The sequence below is a fragment of the Aedes aegypti genome, chromosome 1 (assembly GCF_002204515.2).
Source record: "Aedes aegypti strain LVP_AGWG chromosome 1, AaegL5.0 Primary Assembly, whole genome shotgun sequence".
NCBI lineage: Eukaryota > Metazoa > Arthropoda > Insecta > Diptera > Culicidae > Aedes > Aedes aegypti.
The window spans coordinates 215,291,750-215,316,255 of NC_035107.1; the positions used below are offsets into that span (position 1 = coordinate 215,291,750).

The window sequence follows — 24,506 nt, forward strand, 5'->3', positions numbered from 1 at the left end:
GTTGCTCTACAATGTTCCAAAGCAGCTGAATACTCCACCGCAGTCACCAGACCTTAACCCTATAGAGAATCTGTGGAACGAACTGAAGATTCGAGTCAACAAACACCATCCAACCAACAAAAAGGACCTAAAGTTGAAGATTTTGGAGGCTTGGAATGAAATCCCACCGGAGGTCACGAAAAAGTTGGTGGAATCGATGCCTCGCCGGCTGCAGGCGGTTATTGATGCCAATGGAGGGCATACCAAGTACTAAATCCTGGGCGGAATTAATATGTTTTCAACAATTTGTGAATTTCAATATGGTTTGAGTTGTTGTACGCTCAATTGTGTGTCTTTGAAATCGAAGATGTTTTATAATTTTGACTGCAATAAATTACTCATTTTCATTTTCATTTTCATTTTGCAGCGTTTGGTGGGGCAATGAGAGCGCAAGTCAGTCCAAAGCCGGGGTAAGGGATAGGTAATGGCCGTAATAGTCTATGCGGACCACTTGAACACCATCGGAAAGGATAAGAAGGGTTGGGGTAGGGTATAGGGAATGGAGAAGACTTGACACAGTAATGCGATTAATGCTGCAAAATGTAAATGTGCTGAAAGCAATTTAATTTGAGTTTTGAAGTTTGATTTGACTTATTAAAATTCCAAATAGATCGGCCATTGTACAAGTAAGAAAGATGCTGATCGCTTTCTAGAAATTTTATAAACAACAAAATAATAACAATATGAGAGTGATGCTAAGGGCTGCTGATGGCACAATGCGACGCTTTAGGAGATTTTGATACTGAATGAACATTACTATACAGAGCGCAATTTAATCGATGGTGATAACTTTACAAACTTTATCTGTTTTTACACTGGTTGACGATGCTGATTTATATAAAAATATTTAAAAAATATTTGATATTAGTTCATTTGTTTGTGTGATCTAGGTGTTAATAATGGAAAAAATTTTACATACCCTTGATGAAATACTTCCCTGACCAGAAATATTATATTTTGAGCGCCCTTTTCGAAGCTATTCTATCCAGGTATCCATGTACTGCTTTCAATCCTGAAATTATTCTTATTGTGCATGCTCATGCATTATATTAGTGATGCTCATAATCATGCAACAGATAAGAAGGAGAGAAAAAGAGAATATAGGAACAGTGATTAGTAATGAGTTAATTATGTAGTTTTGTTAGAATTATAAACAATTAAACAGCAGTAATGAATAACTTATAAAATTACTTTGCAGCATAGCTGAGCCTTTCGGAACGTAAGACCGATGTATAAAAATAATTTGTTTCGAAATTGTCCGCGTGGTCTTCTAGTGCCCCTATTGGATCAGAATCAGTCATAGACATACATATCGAATGCTCGCCATGACCCTATGACCAACATTTGTATATGTATAGACTTAGCTGATGTGGCTTTTCTAATAGGTAGTTCTTTCACTCATTGATTGTCTTCAAAACCTTGTCAAGTATAGAAAATTGATTTTATTTCATTTATTACTACATTAAAGCTACATTGTACTTATTAAGTATTAGGTATTATTTTATGTTTTTATCACTATTGATGTTATCAAGGCCAGAATTCCCAGTGAGTGAAGAATTTTATAGTACTAGAACACCATAGAAGATCGCTTAACATTACCTAATCATGGAACGGCTTTTTGCTCTATTATTTTAGGTAGATGCTATTGATCTCCCTTTGCTCCTATCCGCAACCCGGTGCACGCGCCCTGTTGGTTTTCGAAAACCTCGTAGAAGATTACAAACCGTCAATGGCATTCCCAATTACTACCCCACATTGCACATTCAAGGGTCTGATTGTGCTCCTAACCCACCCTCAGTCTGTAATCTTCTCGCCAGTTTGAAATTATATTTTCCCGAAGTGAAAGTAATTTTGATGAGTGATAGCGTAGTGCAGCCCAACTGCATAGTACAGTAGTTTAACCAGAATCTTTAGGTCAGAAGATAAAATCTAAATTTTGTAATAAAAAGGTTGCCATTGCTTTGAAATTTACCCAACATCTAATCAAAACTACTAACAACAGCGATCAATTATCAAAATTCATCGCTCCCTGGAAAATATAATCCCAAGCCCAGGGAATTTTGACTGCAATAAATTACTATATAATTATCAACCCAATTTTCTAGCTGCATATCGAAATATTCGAATGATAATTTCGGAAAACACTTTGAAAATTTAAAGTATCACACTTTTTAGGGGAGAATATAGAAAAAATATGTGGGGGACGGACCTGGTGTAGTGGTTAGAACACTTGCCTCTCACGCCGAGGACCTGGGATCGAATCCCATCCCCCGACATAGTCACTTATGACGTAAAAAGTTATAGTGACGACTTCCTTCGGAAGGGAAGTAAAGCCGTTGGTCCCGAGATGAACTAGCCTAGGGCTAAAAATCTCGTTAATAAAGTCAAACCAACCAACTAGAAAAAATATGTAAAAATTCAACTTGTACGCTCAATTTTGTGAGTAACTGTATAAACATAATTTGTTTCGAAATTGTCCGCGTGGTCTTCTAGTGCCCCTATTAGATAAGAATCATTCATAGACATACATACCGAATGCTCGCCATGACCCTATGACCAACATTTGTATATGTATAGCCTTAGCTGATGTGGCTTTTCTAATAGGCAGTTCTTTCACTCATTGATTGTCTTCAAAACCTTGTCAAGTATAGAAAATTGATTTTATTTCATTTATTACTATATTGAAGCTACATTGTACTTATTAAGTATTAGGTATTATTTTATGTTTTTATCACTATTGATATTATCAAGGCCAAAATTCCCAGTGAGTGAAGAATTTTATAGTACTAGAACACCATAGAAGATCGCTAAACATTACCTAATCATGGAACGGCTTTTTGCTCTATTATTTTAGGTAGATGCTATTGATCTCCCTTTGCTCCTATCCGCAACCCGGTGCACGCGCCCTGTTGGTTTTCGAAAACCTCGTAGAAGATTACAAACCGTCAATGGCATTCCCAATTACTACCCCACATTGCACATTCAAGGGTCTGATTGTGCTCCTAACCCACCCTCAGTTCGTAATCTTCTCGCCAGTTTGAAATTATATTTTCCCGAAGTGAAAGTAATTTTGATGAGTGATAGCCTAGTGCAGCCCAACTGCATAGTACAGTAGTTTAACCAGAATTTTTAGGTCAGAAGATAAAATCTAAATTTTGTAATAAAAAGGTTGCCATTGCTTTGAAATTCACCCAACATCTAATCAAAACTACTAACAACAGCGATCAATTATCAAAATTCATCGCTCCCTGGAAAATATACTCCCAAGCCCAGGGGGCTTTTCCCTCTTTCCAAATTCAAAGTTAAAATAAATAAATTTCTAAAGCCACAAAAATCGACTTTTTTTAAATTTTTGCCGATGAGAGATTTTGTAATATGCCCAAAGCTATTCTGTACTATCAAGGCTAACTTTTGGTGAAAAAAGATCGGAGATTCATGCAAGTTCGATAATATGTGTGTTTCAGCACACCGTTTGGAGTGGTACTTCCGATTTGCTTCTTCAATTGGATATGATGATTATGATGACCTCCCGTGCGGCCTTAAGGCGTCTAAAAATTCAAAAGTTGTCCACGTGGTTAATGGACCGCCCCTTAGTGTTCGTTAAATTGCTTTAATATGTTACGGAAACATTCTTAAAGTCCTCAAAATATGCTCCTTTGCACCTGGTTTCGCCATGATGTTCCTGATTCTTCACCCTCCATAAGAAATCAACGTAGGTGGGAAATTCAGGAACCGAAATTGAAAACGTGGCGAATACTGGTGCAAGTGGTCCAGTATTCTCCACCCCAATTTTCAATAAAAAGTAATGTTCCTGATCAGTTTTTATATTGGTGCTGCTGAACATGGATTGTAAGCTTTCGTTTAACGTATTGACAGTGATCAAAGGTATTTTGATTTATGTATTTATAAACAATATTTTTGCTTGGGGTGGCGAATACTGGTAAACCTTCTTTAGATTAAAATAGGTCCATCATAAACGATGATTAATTTCGTGAAAATTGCACATTTTTTATCAAACGCATTTTTTCTACGATTCCAAATAAAAACAAACACCTCTCGCGAACCCCTCGTCGTGTCATTTCATCGCGCCCAGCATCTCCCTCTCACTTCCCTTCCGGAGCCCAACCCGCCCCTGATCCACACACACAGTCAAACAAATCCTCTACTCACCTGCTCCTCGTGCATGAGTTTGGAGAAGTTGAACTCGGGAAAGCTTTGCGCCGTCGGTTCGAACAGCTCCAGCGCCAGGCGGACGGTTTTTCGCGCTTTGCTGGCCGCATTCTTTCCGGAGGACCCGGCTCCCGTTACGCCGCCTCCTCCGCTTCCCAACCCAACTCCGAAGGCACTCCCGGCTGGAAAGTTGTCCGTGTTTTGATCCAACGCACCGCCAAAAGGACTCTTCTTCACCACATCACTGATCGTGGTCAGTGTCACACGTTTAATTTCCGACATTATTTCCCCTGAACTGCTCGTTTTTCAGCAGCAGCAGCAGCAGAAGTCGAAGCCAAAAGTGGACCCCGATGAAGAAGGAATCGACATTCGCGTAGTAGATTCTTCTTGCGCGTTTTCACTCTCACTTTTTTCACTACGATTCCCGAAACGGAGCCACAATTTCACGAACCAGAACCGAATTGCATGTATCAGAATATCACACGCGCACTTCAAGGCATTGCCCAGAAATCGACGGCAAGCGGACGCGAATTTCAGATCAAACCAATATTTTCGGGATTGAAAAATTTACACACTTTTTTTCGGACGACGTTTTTGACGTATACGCGGCGGGGCTTTGGCCTCCTTTGCGTTTCGGGTTGTTCTTACTCGAGCATAAAACCGAGGGGATCATAAAACGAGCTCCCGCCAGTTTGACAGCTGACAGAGCTGTCATGTTGGGAGGGTTTTTGAAAAGGGCGTGAGACCATAATCAATGCATACACGGGAAAAAAATCTGTAGTAAAATTTACTATTGTAGCTGATTCACCCATTCGTAAAACTAACATGGATTATCAGAACAATTTACCATGTTTGTAGTACATTACCACATTACTAGTACATTTGACAGAAATCATTTTCGTCCATCTGATTTCGAATGCAGACATGGAAAAATCAAACGCATTTCTGGTCTGCTGAAAATTGCCGGTGCGAGCGCTTAAGTTAACCCCATAATGGGTAGTACCAGGTCCGTCACACTCGGGCTCAGATTGGGTACCACTTCTAGTACTGCATTTGGTCCCTCGGTAGTGCAAAAGGTACCCAAGTTTGACAGATCGCAGTACACTTTGAACGGCATTCTAGATTACCTTATGAGCCATAAAATTTTGAACAACTGCAAGGGACATGGGGGTCTTTAATTTGTCTTTGGTAGTACCGCCCGGATAAAAATGTGCCATTCAGTGAATGGAATAAACCATTAATGTACAATATAACGTATTGTATACAATACAGCGTATTGTAATTGAATGTCGAAGCAACATTATTCTTGTTTGAATAAACAATTCAAAAACAATATAATATATTGTACCAGAACGCTGTATTGTTTTTTATTGGTTTTATACCTTACAATTTTGGTCAAATTCCTATTTTCGTGTAAAACAACTGTTGCTTTTTTCTGTGTAGCTTGTCTGAAAGAAGTAAACAAAACAAGTTCAGAAAGCAAGAAATGTTGGGTGAAATATATTCAAAAAGTAAAAAAAAGTAGTTTTGTAGAAGTCACTTGACATTAGCTGTAACGACGAATGCAACCATGATAAATATCTTTACATCTATAGGAGTTAAATTATTTTACTACTGCTGGCACGAATATCCGGTAAGTTGGGGGACAATCCATACAAAATACATATTCTATGCTTTTCACCACTAATTGAAATACAGTTCGTTGAATTGTTCTTGTATTGTACAACAATACACGAATTTGTAATCAAGACAATACATGAACAATATATCGTATTGTATTTTCAAAATTTATGTGTGAGAAAATATCTATATTTGTATTGTTACGATACTTAACCACCCATACATTATATTGGCAAAATCTCATATACAATACAGTGAACTGTTCAAAACAATATATTGTACTGTAATTGTATTGTCAGTTTACAATATACTGTATTGTATTTCCAATATATTGAATGGCACTGTTTCAATACGTTATATTGTTTTTGTATTGTATTTTTTATCCGGGCGGGCACCCCCGTTGGTTTGACCACATTTAATCTGAACACTTTTTAATCTGTACCCCGCTAATTTGCACATCGTTCAGATTAAAAATGGTTCAAACGTCATTTAGCTCATGGAACGGTATGAAGTGAGATGGAACGCTGTGGAACGGAACGCAGAATCAAAACAAAACAGTGAAAGAGGTAACCAGAAACACGTTTCTAGGGTGACTAGATGTTCAAATCAAAAATGAACCCCGATGGTTTGCATCAGAGTCTATGAATGGAGAGTTGCGCGAAGAGTGAAACCAAATCTACCTATCGAACTGTCAAACCGTCTACCTATCGAGCAGACCAGCAAAACAGATAGGGGCTATTTTCGAAGACGAAGAAGAACAACCATTCAAAGAAGTCTCTTCGCGCAACTCTCCATTCATAGACTCTGGTTTGCATGAGGTACCGTTCAAATTAGCGTTGCACGGTATCTACTTCGTAAGTACTATGCAAAAGGATAGGACAAGTAATGGCCAAGAAATACTTCAGCTGTCCAAATTACTTGAGCTGTATCCAGTTAACAAGTAGAGCTGATTTCGTAACATTGGTAACGCCTGCCGTACAAATCAAATGGAGCTGTCACTCTTCCGTACGGAAAAATATGCCGCTCAATTATTCCGCAAGTAAAAGTGACACTTCGCGCTTATTCTTGATCAGCTGTCAAAATTACTTTGGTAATTAGCAACAAATTGTACTTGGCCGCTCTTCTTAGGATGTGGATACCACGCTTAAAATGTTGGACGGTGCAATGCGTACCTCTTCTTACCGAACCTTGCGCTGTTACACACCTATATCCACCTATGCGTACCTGCCGTACGCACACATATAACTTTTTATATTAAGACTCACTGACAGTTCGCTACATATTTTAAGCCAAGTACGGACCTGAAACGTAAATCGCTCAAGTAAAATTTCTCCTTTTTACCCAAGTAATTTTGACAGCTGATTCAGTATGAGCGAAATGTCACTTTTACTTGCGGAATAATTGAGCGGCACATTTTTCCGTTCGGAAAAGTGACAGCTCCCTTTGATTTGTACGGCAGGCGTTACCGACGTTATGAAATCAGCTCTACTTCTCAGCTGCGTACAGCTCAAGTAATTTCGGTAGCGGAATCATTCCTTGACCGTTTCTTGTCCTATTCTTTTGCACAGTACTTATGATCAGCGTACCGGCCATTAGTCTTTGAAACGTACGCGTCCATAGTACCACGTATTTCTTATTTTTAACGCTTTGAATAAAGTTTCTGTGTTGATCGTATTCCGCGAGTTCAAATAGTTTCCCCCGGGAATAGATCGTTTCCGAAATTCCGCACACGTCGTGTTTTCCACTGGCCTCCGGACTTTGCCTGCCGTCAGGTTATGGGCCCAGGTTGGAACGGATTCGATCTCGGGTAGATTCGATCGGGAAAAATCGAATGGCGTGTTTCGCTGACCCGTGGCGTCAGTGAGGTGAACTGCGAAGGACAATAGTGGACAATAGTGTCGGTCGTTGACCGATTGAAAAGAACAGTGATTTGTGAGTTCTGTGAATATGGGCGACGCTAAATTCGCCATTCCCAAGTTGAACGGTGCCAACTGGCACTCTTGGAAGGTGCGGGTTGAGATGCTGCTAGCCCGTGAAGATTTGTGGCATGTTGTCGAGGACGACATCCCTGCGGAAGAAGAAATGAGTGAGCAGTGGAAAAGTGAAGATCGCAAAGCGAGATCGACTATCACTCTCCTTCTGGAGGATGGGCAACTCTCGAAAGTGCGAAATTGTGTGCACGCGAAAGACGCATACAATGCGCTCAGAAACCACCATCAGAAGACGACCCGCTCGGTACGTGTATCGCTCCTGAAGAAGATCTGTTCCACCAATCTATCGGATAATGGTGATGTCGAAAAACATCTTCAAGAGTTTGACGGCATTTTCGAACGGCTGGACGGTGCTGGGATGAGGCTAGATAAAGATACGAAGATCTGTATGCTTCTTCGTAGTCTTCCTGCCTGCTTCGACGGTTTGATTACGGCGCTCGATAGCCGTACAGACGACGATATTTCGCTAGAGGTAGTGAAATCAAAGCTGGTGGACGAATATAATCGACAATTGGAACGGAAAGGTGGCTCTACCAGAGTAGAGCGAGCGATGCGGTCGGATGTGCGGTATACACGCAAAAAAATTGTGCGGTATAAACTACCATTTTAGGGGGTTAACTTAAGCGCTCGCACCGGCAATTTTCAGCAGACCAGAAATGCGCTTGATTTTACCATGTCTGTAGTTGGAATCAGATTGTTGTAAATTATTTCTGTCAAATGTACCAGTAATGCGATGGGGTGTACCGTAAACATAGTAATTTGGTCTGATTTTCCATGGTAGTTTTAAGAATGGGCGTAGTCTGCTAAAATAGTTATTCTTACCACACATTTTTTTCCCGTGTAGTGATGGCAGACCTGAAAAGGATACCCGTACTTGCCATTACTGCAAGAAGACAGGACACATTAAACGAAACTGTCGGAAGTTTTTGTCGACGCAGAAAAAGGATGGGAATTCTTCGCGCCAAGATTCGGACAGTTATCCGAAGGCAAAGACAGTGCACGGTGACGTCAGAGGAGTGGCGTTTACGGTTGGTGGTGAAAGTTCTTCGTGTTGGGTGATTAACAGTGGTGCCAGTTCACACATGTCCAACGACAAGGATTTCTTCGGGTCGTTGCGTGAATTTTTTGGAGGATCCATCACGTTGGCCGACGGCCAGAAGACCAAAATTGCGGGTGAAGGTTCTGGTGTGATCCACGGTGTCGACGGTTCCGGAAAAGTGGCAAGAATTGAAGTGAACAATGCGAAGTATGTGCCTGGACTATCCACGAACTTGATCAGTGTTACAAAATTGGCCGAGAAGAACTTCCGTGTGAACTTTGATGTGAATGGATGTACTATTATCGATGCGGAAGACGTTGTGGTGGCCACCGGAAGTCGACACGGTGGATTATACTACCTGCGAATGGCGGAGGGCGCTATGGCTGCTTCGGAATCAGTGCACAAAGTGGATTGTCAACACCAGTGGCATCGGCGGCTCGGTCATCGAGATTGGGCGGCTGCTGAGCGAATTATTAAGGAAGAACTGGCTACTGGAATCAGAGTGAGTGATTGTGGACAGCGTGTGGTTTGCGAATGCTGCATGGAGGGCAAGTCAGCGAGGCTCCCATTTCCTCCGGTCGTAGATCGCAAATCGTCTCGTGTGTTGGACATTGTCCACACTGATTTATGTGGTCCGATGGACATCGTTACACCAAGTGAAAATCGGTATGTGATGACGATCACCGATGACTACAGCCGGTTCGCGGTTACGTACCTGCTAAAGCAAAAGAACGAGGCAGCAGGCAACATCAAGGACTATGTGCGCTGGGTGAGCAATATTTTTGGGCGCAAACCCCGCGTTGTGCGCTCCGATGGAGGGGGAGAATTTGACAACCGTGAACTCCGAGCGTTCTACAAATCGGAGGGAATTCAACCCCAGTTTACGACCCCTTACCCCCCTTCAACAAAACGGCATCGCCGAACGTAAAAATCGTTCCCTGATAGAAATGGCGACGTGCATGCTGATAGACGCGGGTTTGGAGAAGCGCTACTGGGGCGAAGCGATGCTCACCGCCACTTATATTCAAAATAGGCTGCCTTCCAGATCGATCCAGACAACACCATACCAGATGTGGTGGAACCGGAAGCCGAACTTAAGTCATCTTCGGGTTTTCGGGAGCCAGGCGTACGTGCACGTGCGTGATCGGAACGGTCAAATCGGGGTGCATTACCGAAGCATTTCGACGTTTACGAGCTGGACTACGTTGCAGGCATTGAAGCGTGTGCAGTAGAAGAACCGGTCGGTGTGAAGGAAGCTCTAGCGGATCCGGTGTGGCGCAAAGCCATGGAAGAAGAATTGGAAGCTCATCGTATCAACGGAACATGGCAGTTGGTGAAGTTGCCCGAAGGAAGGAAGGTCATCGGATCGAGGTGGGTCTACAAAACGAAGAAAAACGAAGAAAACCGTATAGTGAAATTCAAGGCCAGATTAGTAGCCCAAGGCTACGCGCAACGATACGGAGTCGATGTAGGTGAAGTGTTTGCCCCTGTTACTACTCAAGCAACATTCCGTACGTTCCTGACGGTGGCAGCAAAACACAACATGATCGTTCAGCATCTTGACATCAAGACGGCCTACCTGCATGGGACGCTCGAGGAGGAGGTCTACATGCGTCAACCCCCAGGATACGTGAAGGCCGGAAACGAGGAGTTGGTGTGCAGGCTCCAGCGCAGCATCTACGGCTTGCGTCAGTCCGCTCGCTGCTGGAACAAGCGCCTGCATGAAGTGCTCGTGAAAAACGGATTCAAGGCCGCAGTCGCAGATCCCTGCCTCTACATTCGCGGCGCCGGCAAGACAAAAGTCCTGTTGCTGGTGTACGTAGACGATCTGCTCCTGGCTTCAACGAATGTGACCGAACTCAAGATAATCCAGGAGCAACTGAATGCGGAGTTCGAGCTAACCAACCTAGGGGAAGTGCGACATTTCCTTGGTGTTGAAGTACGACGTGAAGGCACCAGTGTTTAAGATTGGTTTACGCAACTACATCGACGGATTGCTGCAGGCGCACGGAATGAACGAGGCGAAGCCCGCCAAATCACCAATGGATTCCGGGTATCTGAAACTGACCGATTCTGGAAAATCATTCGACGATCCGACGAGCTACCGCAGTCTTGTGGGTGGCTTGCTCTACCTGGCCGTTGTTGCAAGACCGGATATCGCAGCGTCCGCTGTAATTTTGGGAAGAAGATTCAGTGCACCGAGAGAAATCGATTGGACGGCAGCGAAGCGCGTACTGCGCTTCCTGAAGAAGACCCGAAGTTACCAGTTGCAGTTGGGAGGAGCTGTTGAACAACCGCTAGTCGGATTCTCCGACGCCGATTGGGCTGGTGATGCTGAAAGTCGCCGCTCTAAATCCGGAATGGTGTTCCAGTTTGGAGGCGGCACAATTTCGTGGGCAAGTCGTCGTCAATCTCCGTCACCCTTTCATCCATGGAGGCTGAATACGCCAAAAAGCGCTGTGGCTGCGACAGCTACTCCACGACTTCGGCGAAGATCAAGATCATCCAACAGTTATAATGGAGGACAACCAGGGGTGCTTGGCGTTTGTACGATCGGAACGGACCAGCCGTCGCTCCAAGCACATTGACACTCGTGAACGATTCGTACAGGACTTATGTGCGAAGAAGATGATACAGCTCCAGTATTGCTCGACCGATCGTATGACCGCTGACATCATGACCAAGCCCCTTGGTCCGCTAAAACATCAGGAGTCCTGCGAGCTTCTAGGACTGAAGTTTGCTGCAGAGATTCCGCATTGAGGGGGAGTGTTGGACGGTGCAATGCGTACCTCTTCTTACCGAACCTTGCGCTGTTACACACCTATATCCACCTATGCGTACCTGCCGTACGCACACATATAACTTTTTATATTAAGACTCACTGACAGTTCGCTACATATTTTAGTCTTTGAAACGTACGCGTCCATAGTACCACGTATTTCTTATTTTTAACGCTTTGAATAAAGTTTCTGTGTTGATCGTATTCCGCGAGTTCAAATAGTTTCCCCCGGGAATAGATCGTTTCCGAAATTCCGCACACGTCGTGTTTTCCACTGGCCTCCGGACTTTGCCTGCCGTCATAAAATGGTAGTTTTTATCGCACAATTTTTTTGCGTGTATAAATTTAGGCTGACCCGACCAACCAGTCTTCATAATTCTTTATAGATCTTTGACCAACGATGGCGATCGCTAACGGTTCAAAACGAATCTATATCGATCGCTATCGAAAATCACTGACTATCGTTTGGTTTTGGTGCTTTATTCGACTGAAATGGGTTTCACATTTGTTTATAGAATAGGTTGTATACTGCTTCGCGACTAAAAATGGGTGAACCAACGTGCGAAGTTCGAGTTTTGACTAACTTTGCCGCGTCGCGACTCGATTCTCACTAGTGCGCATAATGCACACGGCGAAGGACATAGGTGCGCACTATAGCGAAGTGACTCGCGACGCGGCAAAGTTGGTCAAAATTTGAACTTCGCACGTTGGTTCACCCATTTTTAGTCGCGAAGCAGTATATAATCGTACCCAAAGAGGATTCTTAGATGTTTCTTTAACATTTTTTTATAATGGAAAAATTGTATTCATTTGTACAATTTATTACATACTAAAATCTGTGTACCTTATAATTCGATTAACCATTGTTGTGATGCCGGGGCTCCAACTCAGGACCTTCCGATTTACAGGCGCATGCATCTCCACTGGCTCAAAACAAGGTTAGGGCTTGTTCACAAATTTCATAACGCTGAAAATAGCCATTTTTGACACCCACCCCCTTGTAACGCTGTTTGTATTAATGCTTTTAAAATTTTGTATGAGCTGTAACCATTTTAGAATACCCACCCACCCTTTTCAGCGTTATGAAATTTATGAACAAGCCCTTACATACATCAGCAGGTTGAAAAAAAGTATTAAAAGATCAGCTTTATTACAGTTTCACAATATGTAGACGAATAATCATGTCATAAAACCATATGTACCATACCCATCAGCATAATCTTCAATCGATCTCTCAATGAGAAGAAATTCCATACTGTTTGGAAAACTTCATCGATAACTCCCATCCACAAATCTGGAAACTACACCTCCGTGGAAAACTATCGCGGTATCTCCATATTATGCTGTGTTGCCAAGGTATTTGAGAAGATAATACATACCGTTTTGTACAACGCTACCCGGCACTTGATTTCGGACCGACAACACGGGTTTATGAAGAAGCGTTCAACAGTGTCCAATTTGATGTGTTACACAAACTTCCTTTCAAGAGAAATCGAAAACCGCATCGAAACGTCTAAAATCAACGATGTTATTGTACGCTGACGATCTTAAGATGTATAGGATAATTTCCTCGACCTTGGACTGCTGCGAGCTCCAAGCTGACATCGACGAACTTCATCTCTGGTGTTTGGAAAATGGTATGCAGCTTAACATTAGCAAATGTAAAACCATCACTTTCACACGTCGTCTATCCTGCTTTCCATTTGAATACAAAATCAATGGTATTTGCTTAGACCGTGTCAATACGATTAACGACTTGGGTGTCATCATTGATAGTAAGCTGAAATTCAACGAACATATCAACATCATAACAGCCAAAGCGTTCTCAGTTCTTGGTTTTGTACGGCGTAATACACGACGTGTACACTAGTGTGGGACAAAATTTAGATTCTCGCTCCAGTCCACTTTTTGGATTGCATTTAGGACCCATAACAACTGTGCAAAATTTCAGCTCGATCGGAGAAACTATATTTTAGCGCCAGCCGTTCAAAGTTTGTATGGGATTTACTATGGGAAAACATACTTTTGCAAAGAAAAATCGCCAGAGGTCGCCCATTGACATCTATAAAAATTCTGAACACAGACCTCGATAGGTATTTTTACGGTGAAGAACATTGTCGAAGACCGCGAAACAATCCGACACTTGTGAAAAAAGTTATTCAATGAAAACCTATTGGCAATGCGACGTTGATTAACACGTAAAGCTTGATTCGCTGCTGACAAGTAATTTCTTGGCCTATCTTGATGCATGGGAAATTCCTGCAAGTAAACGATCAAGAAAACGCATTTTTCTGATCGCAGTACGCAGTTGGAAAGAATTGTCAGTTCAAATGGGAGCCGCTGTAGAAAATTTCTGGAAGGAATCGACGAGAAATTTCTTTAGCGATTCTTTTTTAGCAGCAAATCAGGCTTAAAGGAATAACAATAATAACAAAATCTGGCAAATTATCCGAATAGTCTATGCTTAATAACTTTTTTTTACAAGCATCGGATTGCGTTGCGGTCTTTGGCAATGTTGTTCATCGTAGAAATACCTATCGAGATCTGTGTTCAGAATTTTTATAGAGGTCAATGGGCGACCTCTGGCGATTTTTCTTTGCAAAAGTATGTTTTCCCATAGTAAATCCCATACAAACTTTGAACGGCTGGCGCTAAAATATAGTTTCTCCGATCGAGCTGAAATTTTGCACAGTTGTTATGGGTCCTAAATGCAATCCAAAAAGTGGACTGGAGCGAGAATCTAAATTTTTCATATAACCGTGTCCAAGGCTAGTGTACACGTTGAAAACTTTGTATTGCTCTTTGGTGCGGAGCATTCTGGAACATGCTGCATGTGTTTGGTCGCCTTACCATACAACACTGGAAATTCGCATTGAGAAAGTACAGCGAAGCTTTATTCGTTACGCCCTCAGATCGCTTCCATGGAATGATCCGCAAAATCGTCCTCATTATGAGAGCCGCTGCATACTGATCGATCTCGAAACACTATCACGAAGACGAACTAAGTTGAAACAAATGTTCGTATTTGACCTCATAACCGGAAACATTGACTGCTCTGCTCTTCTCACCGATGTAATGTTCTTTGCATCGAGCAGAAATTTACGTGGAAGATATCTCTTAACGACGGGTGCACACCGCACCAGTTACGGTCAAAACAGTCCCTTCACTAGCTGCATCCAGTGCTTCAATGATGTAAACGATCAATTTGATTTCAACGTGTCCAAGACGATTTTTAAACGTAGAATTAAGAATATTAGATAATAGGAACAGTCTGTGGTATATTAAAGGAATCCAAGACGGTGTCAAATAAATAAATAACGTAAAAGGTGGTTTCAAATCCAATTGTACATTCTGTTTGTCTGGGTAACGTAATTTGTGGATGGTGGCTTAGGGAGATGCCATTTAATCATTACTTTTATAAATAATCATTGATTAATGGTTAATCATTCAAAGGCTAATGATTAAATGCCCAAAAGTATGCACCAAACGTCTTGAAGTATGCAACGAACAAGTTACACATTACATGGTTTTTTGCCTTGATTAGCAATAAATCTGATATAAAATCTTTTGAACTTTGTTTTCAGCAAATTTTTAATCTCAAACCATTTTTACTGTAATTTAGATTCAAATCAAGCAAGGGCAGAAATTTCTTTAAAACATTGTTTGTAACAATATTTTCCAGTTTTTCATTAAGATCTCGTGAGGAAATTTCTAGCCAACGTTCGAACTGATTTCGCCCAACATTTCTCAAAGAATTGAATTGTTTAGTGATGAAATATTTACCATCATTCAAAGATTAACTGACTTGAAATGCCCAAAACACATTTAAGTATGCAACGAATGCATCACTCTTTTGAAAATTTATCGGTACACTAACGGTACACTTCAAATATGAATCAAATAGCTCTCATCGTGATTTTTCGTTTAATCATCAATTTTTAAATCATGATTAACTTACGCTCTGCTCTTGAACCATACTTCTTTAGACTCTGTCTGCAAAACAATTAAGCTTGATTAATCGTTAATAACTTTTGGGACTCGATATAAAAGTGGCTACGGACTCTTAGGGGGGACTACTCCAGTACTCCCCGTAATTGAATCTGGAACTATTGTAATTTTTGAATTAATACCCGCAGTTTTAAAGACAAACAGCAATCCTAATATTTAAGGAATTACGTTAGAAGACAACTGAACAACTACCGTAAAACTAAACGTTACATACACTTCGCATTTGAATTAAATGGAAAAAATGAAAACGTGTGAAAAAGAGAAATTTGCAATAAATTCACACGTCTTCTCGATAAGAATCGAACTCACGTTCGCTAGATAGGGCGCGTTACCCCTACACCACGAGAGGACTCATGGACGCAGAAGTTAACCTGAATTCGATTTCAACTCAATAATCACACACTACTCGCCAACGACTTGTTGGACGAGATTTGTATAGTGCGGGCTGGGTCGCGACGTTCTCAATATAAAAACGATAAATGATAATTGAAAAACGTTCTATTTTAAAATTGAAAATTTTGATCAAATTTGACATTAGGCACGTAAAGAGTTAATCATAATCATTAATCATAATCACTAATCATACTGAGTTTAATCATTAATCATAATCACTAATAATCTAAAATTGTAATTTAATCATTAATCATAATCATTAATCATACTTTGGCTTAATAATCAATCACAACCATTAATCATGACTTCAAAAATTTTAATCATTAATCATAATCATTAGTCATGATAAAATTGAATTTAATCATTAATCGCTTAGGCTGTGAACCGTTTCACCAGTTCGTTTAACTTTTAGTTAAAATTTGACAGCTCGATAGTTATTTCCCCTCCGGTTAGAAATAACCCTGCTCTGGAGCATGGTTAAACTTGACAGTTCGAAAGTTATTTTTTGCTCCCGTGAATTTGAGAATAACTAACCATCTGTCAACTTTGTTCTGAAATAACTACTCGACTGTCAAAGCTCAAATGGGTCGACTGCGATGTTCAATTTAACCATTTGAGGGGGAAATAACTATTGAAATGTCAAATTTTATCTAATAGTTAAACGAACTGGTGAAACGGTTCACGGCCTTAATCAATCATTGCGATCCGTTAATCATTAACGCTCTAAGTCTGACCACTTAGAAAGATGACGTCTTCGGCAAAATTGTTCAGTAGCTCAAGGGCTATCATTATTATTAGCCAAGAAATTCGGGATTTTGCCACCAGGCGGCGCTAGTGAGCATGAAATTTTTGTTTCACAGATCTCAGGATCCTGACTACTTAGAAAGATGGCGTCTTCGGCAAAGTTGTTCGGTAGCTCAAGGACTATCATTGTTTGAGCTAGTTGGTTCAAAATTTTGCCACTAGGCTGCGCTAGTGAGCATAAATCATTTGTTTCGCGAATATCTCAGGAGCCTGATCACTTAGAAAGATGGCGTCTTCCGCAGAATTGTTCAGTAGCTCAAATTCTTTCTTTGTTCAATCCTTAAAGTTCGAGATTTTGTAAAATAATGATAGCCCCTGAGCTTCTGAACAACTTTGCCGAAGGTGCATATCTAAGAAATCAAGATCCTGCTGTATTCGCAAAACAAAAATATCATGCTTATTAGCCCCGCTTAGTGGCAAAACATCCTATTTCTTGACTCAAATAATGATAGCCCTTGAGTTACTAAACTACTTTGCCAAAGACGCCATCTTTCTAAGGGGTCAGGCTCCTGAGATATCTGCAAACAAAAGCTTCATGCTCACTAGCGCCGCCTAGTGGCAAAATTTTGAATCAACTAGTTCGAACAATGATTGTCCTTAACTTACTAAACAACTTTGTCGAAGACGCCATCTTTTTAAATGGTCAGGATCAGGGTTGGGAAAAAATCTGAAATTCATTCTACAGTAGCCAAACAAAGCCAATCGCAGTCAGTGAAGCCAGTGAAACTCACGCCTATCGCTGCTATAGGCAACGAGCCTTGAAAATTGCAAAACACCCGTTGCTAAGGGCAACCCAAAATTACTGTAGAAAAATGTTTTATTTCCCGCTGCATTTCCCGCATTTAGAGCCTTCAATGACACTAACGATTTAGAAAATTCATGCACCCAACCTAGGCTAAGTACTTGATGAGATTCACGTTTTTGAACTACTGTACTGGGGAAGCCACGTGATTTTCGCGAAATTCAAGCCTACTACTATTACCATTCCCAGCACTGGTCAGGATACTGAAATATCTGCAAAACAAAAGTAAAACTTCCATGCTCACTAGTTGCATCTAGCGGTCAAATTCCGAATTAAATGAAGTACCATAAGATAGCGCTTCATCTCCAGAACATCTTTGCTGAAGACCCCAAGTTTCTAAATTATCTAGATTTTGAGATATACCGATTTCAAATTGTGGTTTACTCGAACCGTATATAGTGCGTTCATTATTATGCGACTTCTATGTACATTTGTTGATTTTACCCCAATATAGAGGGTCATACTGTAAATAAATACTGTCGAGTATTGTTCTTAAGAAGATTCTTGAGGAATACATTTTGGTTTGGTGTCGATAGATATCTTTGTTGCAAAATGATAGCATATTAAACACAGCTGTTGTACAAAGTACAACAGCGCGACAGCCAGAAGGTTAAAAAAATGAAGCGCAGTCCTACGTCAAAATTTACTTTTTCAAGGTGGACAAAACCGAAATCAAGAGACGTAGGAAAAAGTGGGCTTAGCTTGCAAAAATTCCAAAAGAGTTCCTAAATTCACTTAATTTACGTATTCATCAAAGGAAAAATATAAGTTTTATAAAAATAAGATTTTGATTCTTATTTTTCATACGCTTTGAAACTAGTGCTAGGGTCGATGTACCAATAGCCGCATAGCTAAGAACAAAAATTCGTATAAAATCGAAAAATAACGCTAGCGTCATGATTTTTACATCATCTGAAAGCTTTTTATCTTGGTTTTGTGGGAAAAATATGAAAACTACGAAAACTCAAATGTTTGTATTTATTATCGCTTGTGCCACTATAGGAATACATGTGCCTATAGTAGCACTATTTCTAATTTCTGTTCCTATAGTAGCACTAGCATCACGGCGTTGGCGAAATACTCATCAAAACCGTATTTTTACAAAACTTTTATATTTTTCCTACATAGTGTGGATCAAAAGCTTTCGTTTGATGTAAAAAAGTTCTTAATTCAACAATTATTTCACATAATAAAAAAAATAGTTTTTCTCAGTAGTGCTACTATAGGAACAATAGGTTTACTATAGGCGCAAGGGAGCTCAAATTTTAAGCAAAACTAATTATTTCGATCATTTATTGAACAAAATTAAGCTGTGTATCAATGGTACTTAGATAAAAAGTTACTGACCTTCATGTCAAAAAATGTTTTGAAAAGATTTATAGCAAAACGGCCGTAAAAAGCCACTAGTGCGACTATAGGGGACTGTCCACTAAGGGAACACCGACCCTACTATAGGAACAGAAATTAGAAATAGTGCTTTTATAGGCGAAAAGCTTTCTTATGATGTAAAAATAATGCCGCTGGCTATTGGTACACCGATTCTAGTAAGGACTTCTTCATCTTGTCATTATCGTCCTCACTGGGACAGAGCCTGCTTCTCAGCTTAGTGTTCTTATGAGCACTTCCACAGTTATTAACTGAGAGCTTTCTTTGCCAAAGTTGTCATTTTCGCATTCGTATATCGTGTGGCAGGTACGATTATATTCTATGCCCAGGGAAATCAAGGAAATTTTCATTACGAAAAGATCCTGGACCGACCAGGAATCGAACCCAGACACCTTCAGCATGGCTTTGCTTTTAAGCCACGGTCTCTAACCACTCGGCTAAGGAAGGCCCTTCAGTAAGGACTGTTCATTCTATAAAGTGGACTCATTTTGCATGCTATATATTTTTGATTTATCAATGATATCGCAAACTGTTTGCTGTACATCGTTCGACTAATATTTTACAAACTCATAAAGAAAACCCTTCATAATGACCTATTTTTGAATATTATCAAAAATCAATGATCATTAGTAATTGGCTAAAAAAAACGACAATCTATTTTTTTTTAAATAGGGCTTGGCCTTTAAAAGCATCATCAATATGACGACTCTAGTCATATTTTTTGAGCAACCATTTTCTAGATATCATAAAAGTCATAAATTTAAAGGGAACTGAAATGAGTTAAATTTGTAGGTTTAATGTACGTCCTGACGAAAGTACAAATAAAGTTTTTATATGAAAAATAACTAATGCCTTCAAAGAGTGGCTGAGTTTCCATGCCATATTTAAAGCACAATAATAAAAAAAAAACTTTATTCTCAAAAGACCTCTCGAAGCACAATGAAAATCATCAAAATTGACAACATTTCTGCAATGACATCAAATTTATTTTCCATGTATAATCCCGGATTGATGCCACTTTCTAGTCACATTACACTGTAAATCTTCGAACTATGACACGCGGAAACCAAACATTACAATTCAACTATCTTTATTCTTCATTCATCACATAGATCGTATTGTGTGATCTATCGTAAGCTTCTACAACAACTAACTTATTACAGTTCAAAGGGGACGTGGTTATTTGAATTCAGTGAATTAGCGTGATTTAAAAAAAAAAAGTGATAATCTATATTACAACATGTTGTATTTTTATAATATGTCATTCTGACATTTCCCATCGAAATATGTGGAGATAAAATTTATAAACAGCTGTAGGTCGGTAAATATGCGTACATGTTCTTTAACCCGTATAGGCCTGAGTGAAAGCAAAAATACTAAAACCCTCACCGCTCAGCGAATTCTTAACGGATTCAAATGATTTTTCGTCAGTTCACTGGCCCACATATCTAGTTTCTAGAAGTGGTCAGAGGAACTCGGAAATATTCCTATGGCTGGGGTTATTCTAGTGGGTCACTGGGTCAAGTCGGGTAAAAAGGAACTATTTTTTGGGACATGCCAAGTTACCTTTATTTATTTGCAATGACAATCATTTTAATTTGCATAAATAATTAATATCTGATGTTCAACGTTATAAATGAAGAGTTTTGCACCGTTTAAAATATACCGGATGTGGCCATTCGGACGTAATGGCCGGAAGAACCGGTTAAATACTAAACCGTTTCAATTCTCGAAAAGTAGAAATCAAACATAATTGTGCACTAAAATACGTTCTCATAAGCTTGGCACAGATGTACAGATACAAATTGGCCACCTTATCGTAAGTTTGAGGCGTCCCGGGACCCGAAAATGGTCATTTATAGGATCAATCAAATGTAAAACTCATAGTTATCCAATTTAATTGTTTCTCAAAAGGTTTACACTGATGCAATTTTCTTAAAATTCCGTCATATAGTAGCCACATTATAGGCGATACCGGAAACTATCTGTGATTTGAAATTTGCCTACGTTCAGGGGCACAAACGCACAGTATCCTTCTCACCCGACCTGACCCTTTGATCCACCGGAATAACTCCGGCCACATGAATATTTCCGCGTTCCTCTGTCCACAGATATGCGTGCCAGTATACTGACAAAAAATCATTTGAATCCATTAAGAATTCGCTGAGCGGTGAGGGTTTTAGAATTTTTGCTTTCACTCAGGCCTATACGGGTTAAAGTATGAGATTTTTTAGTGAAATGCGGTTAAAAATTATGATTTAGCACTCTATTAAACAAATATAATTTCTTTAGTAATCTAAACACATTTTGAACACGCTGACTTGACTTTACTTTTTGCTGGGAGTAAAAGGATGGTACCGCCGTGCGGGGTGACATTGGACCTAGGGGGTGATTTTGACCGCCTCTTTCGATACATTTCATTATTAGTAGGAGCGCCAAAAAGCTAATCTATGACCATCTATTGGCTATTTATAACGTATTCTTGCAAATTGACACATTGTCTTAATTATTCTGGCTTTAGCTTGCTGTAAAAATAGTCACCCTTATGGACCAATGTGACCCCGCACGACGGTATTTCAGAAAATTTGGCCATGAATGGATAAACCATTAACTTTGAAGAACAGCTTTTCTTAGAATGTTTTGGAAAAAAGTATTTAGTTTTTCAACCAGAAGCATTTTGTTAGATCTTATATTTGCATAGCATTGTAGAATAGTAGTTTAACGATACACAAAACAGATTATGATTTTATTAATAAATGAAAAAGATGTAGCATAATCAAGGTGTCCACTTTATAAAATGGCTGAGTCCTTATATTGTTTCGCACTTCTTGCTTGGTTTCCAAAATACACTAAAAACTTCTTTCAGTTCAAACACTAAAAACGATTGTTCTCACATTTTATTCAACTTATATTTCAATCCATTAAACACATTAATTCAAATCACGGAGCACTCAACCGCCGAACACGGTTCCATTCCTCGGGCCATTCAGATCGGCTGATGTACCTGGAAATAACACAAATCACAGAGAAGAAAACATCAATCGATCAGAGAACACATTCACACGTAGAAAACAATTTTCTCGCTATACTCAGTACATTCGGACAGTTGTCCCTGCAGTTGCGCCACGTAGTCATCGTACTGCGCCTGGAAGAAATTGCCCGCCCACAAATTGGTCAGTCCATACTTTTGGGCGAAGTTCCTTGAGGAGAAGTATCGCCGGGGGTTGCGACAGCGATTGGAGAGACGCACCTCCGTTGTGAAGTTCAGTCGAGATTCGTGTTCGTACAACAGGAACACAAACCGGTGCATTCCGCTTCCCTTGGGTGGAACAGCTCCAACGTATTCCACCAGAGTTTCCGCTCGGTCTAGATCGTTCCCCTGGATGTTACCAACGACCCAGTGCACGAATTCCCTATCTCTCGGGTCATCACGACTCGGGGTATCGGGATCGGTCATTAACAACGTGTAGAACGACCTCTCGTTCGTATTGAAACTTAGCGACGGAACACTTCTGGTTTGGGTCGGAGTTAATCGATTGCCACCTTCCGCTTCGCGACCACTTTTGTACGCAACTCGAAGCCAACAGTCCGGCGCTTCGTCCACCACATCCGGAACAATCTCGTTCGATGCAAACGATCGATAGATGTGGGCATCGTTCAGAATCTCTGATCCGCGGATCTGTATCAAGAGCACCAACAGTAGTGATGCAACTGTCGTAATTAATCGTAACATTGTCCCGGGCAGCACGTGCTCAACAACGTGGTAATGAACGTTTTTCTTGCGCGCGCGATTTTTGTTCAACTTCACCACTAACCAGTTTCACCGATCGGAAAGGACTAACACGCGTCCCCGCGGTGGTGGCTTTCTTTTAAAGGCCGCCTCAGCAAGCGGGCCAGATCACGGTACCATGGTTCGGCTTCGTCGTCTGGTCCCCTCAAGAAGGGATTGAAACTGGTTCTAGCCTAAAAGAGTAGCTTAGTAGGAACTTTTTTCTCAATCTTTGCTTACTGACGCACTAAGGGGCATTTGGGCAATCTAGATGGTCAAAAGATTTTCGAAGCGTTTTATTTTTGCGTTATTGATGTGCAGTTAGTAGCCGAACACGGTTCACAAAAAGAGAAGACTGTCGCGTTTTCCCGGAAACCCGGATCGCGAAATCCTTCTCGAACATCTTGAAGAGAAGAAGAACATTTTTTCATTTATGACGACAACACTGAAAGTTTGTTCGAAGTCGTCTTGAGAGGTTTCTCAAGTTAATGTAAGTCACCTGGAGAGATCAAAAATGGAATAAATGATTTTCTTGGATTTTCCCCAGTCCAAGTAATCATTATAAAAAAGAGAACCCAATATGGCATTCTTCGGAAAGAACTTTCACAAGAATATTATTTAGTTCACTTTAACAAAAAAGATCCAAATAATATTAAAGCTTTAGAAAAACTAGACTTATGTTCGATTTCTGTGTGACATGGTGACAATTACAGAAATCTGGAGGAAATTTTCAGTATCCAACTCAGTGCCAAAAATGGGTCATAATAACATTGCCGCATGGATGCTAAATGTATGATTTGCGGAGGTTCTTCTCACGCTAAGGACGTCTGTCCTGTGAAGGAAGATACCAAAAAGTGTGTATGTACAAATTGCAGGGGCCTTCCTTAGCCGAGTGGTTAGAGTCCGTGGTTACAAAGCAAAGCCATACTGAAGGTGCCCGGGTTCGATTCCCGGTCGGTATAGAGTATCATCGTACCTGCCACACGATATACGGATGCGAAAAGAGCAACTTTGGCAAAGAAAGCTCTCAGTTAATAACTGTGGAAGTGTTCATTGAGACTCTGTCCCAGTAGGGACGTTAATGCCAAGAAAATGAAGATGTGCAAATTGCGGGGGCAACCAAAAGTCTTACTTTTGGGATTTCTTTTAGCGTGAACGAATCGTCGATGCTCGTACCAGACAGATGAACGGTAACGTTTATCGTTCCTGGAGTTCCCCAGGCAAAATCTCCAACAATGCTCATTTTTTAGTTAACGACCGCTTGCTTAAGAATCATACCCATCAGGTATAATCAGTCATTCCGTCTATTCATTAACGGATAATCCCAACAAAAAATCATTAGAAAATGCACCTACACATTTCGAAAAAATCGAGTAATTTTGTGTCATATAAGACCGACATATTAAAGAAAGTAAAATGACACAAAATTACATTTGAATTCATTTTACACTCGTGGTTTTGTGAGCAAAACTAATAATTTTACAAGTGTCAATGTTGTGTGCAGTAAATTTCAAACATGACGTAATGGATCATTAAGATAACCAAAACGGCCGCTATGGAAAGCATAGATAGCGCCACCGTAGCCTTGTGTGTTTGACAGAACAGCAATGCTGTCACAATGTTAAATCCCATATACAGTGACGCCTTTGTTTTGATGCGGTGAGCACTTGCAAAAACTACATTCAATGATCCATTGATAATTGCAT

At 40.5% G+C, this 24,506-nt stretch overlaps 2 protein-coding genes across 5 annotated transcripts in view; both read right to left on the reverse strand.

Annotated features, from left to right (window-relative positions):
- LOC5574628 (yemanuclein) overlaps positions 1 to 4,868 on the reverse strand; it is a 62,971-nt gene extending 58,103 nt beyond the window's left edge. For 3 of the 4 annotated variants that reach the window (XM_021857539.1, XM_021857540.1, XM_021857541.1), the window contains exon 1: positions 4,210 to 4,868. In XM_021857539.1, coding sequence (XP_021713231.1) covers positions 4,210 to 4,491 — 282 coding nt within the window. In that variant the 5' untranslated portion in view covers positions 4,492 to 4,868. The remainder of the gene's footprint in view (positions 1 to 4,209) is intronic. The other variant, XM_001661494.2, reaches the window with a different exon arrangement.
- A 17,052-nt stretch (positions 4,869 to 21,920) lies between these two features.
- Positions 21,921 to 22,858, reverse strand: LOC110674612 (protein D3-like). The gene is made up of 2 exons (XM_021838707.1): positions 22,128 to 22,858; positions 21,921 to 22,035 (listed from the first exon to the last, which is right to left on the reverse strand). The coding sequence occupies exons 1-2, from the start codon at positions 22,762 to 22,764 to the stop codon at positions 21,983 to 21,985; spliced, it is 690 nt and encodes a 229-aa protein (XP_021694399.1). The 5' UTR covers positions 22,765 to 22,858; the 3' UTR covers positions 21,921 to 21,982.
- Positions 22,859 to 24,506: the final 1,648 nt, after the last annotated feature.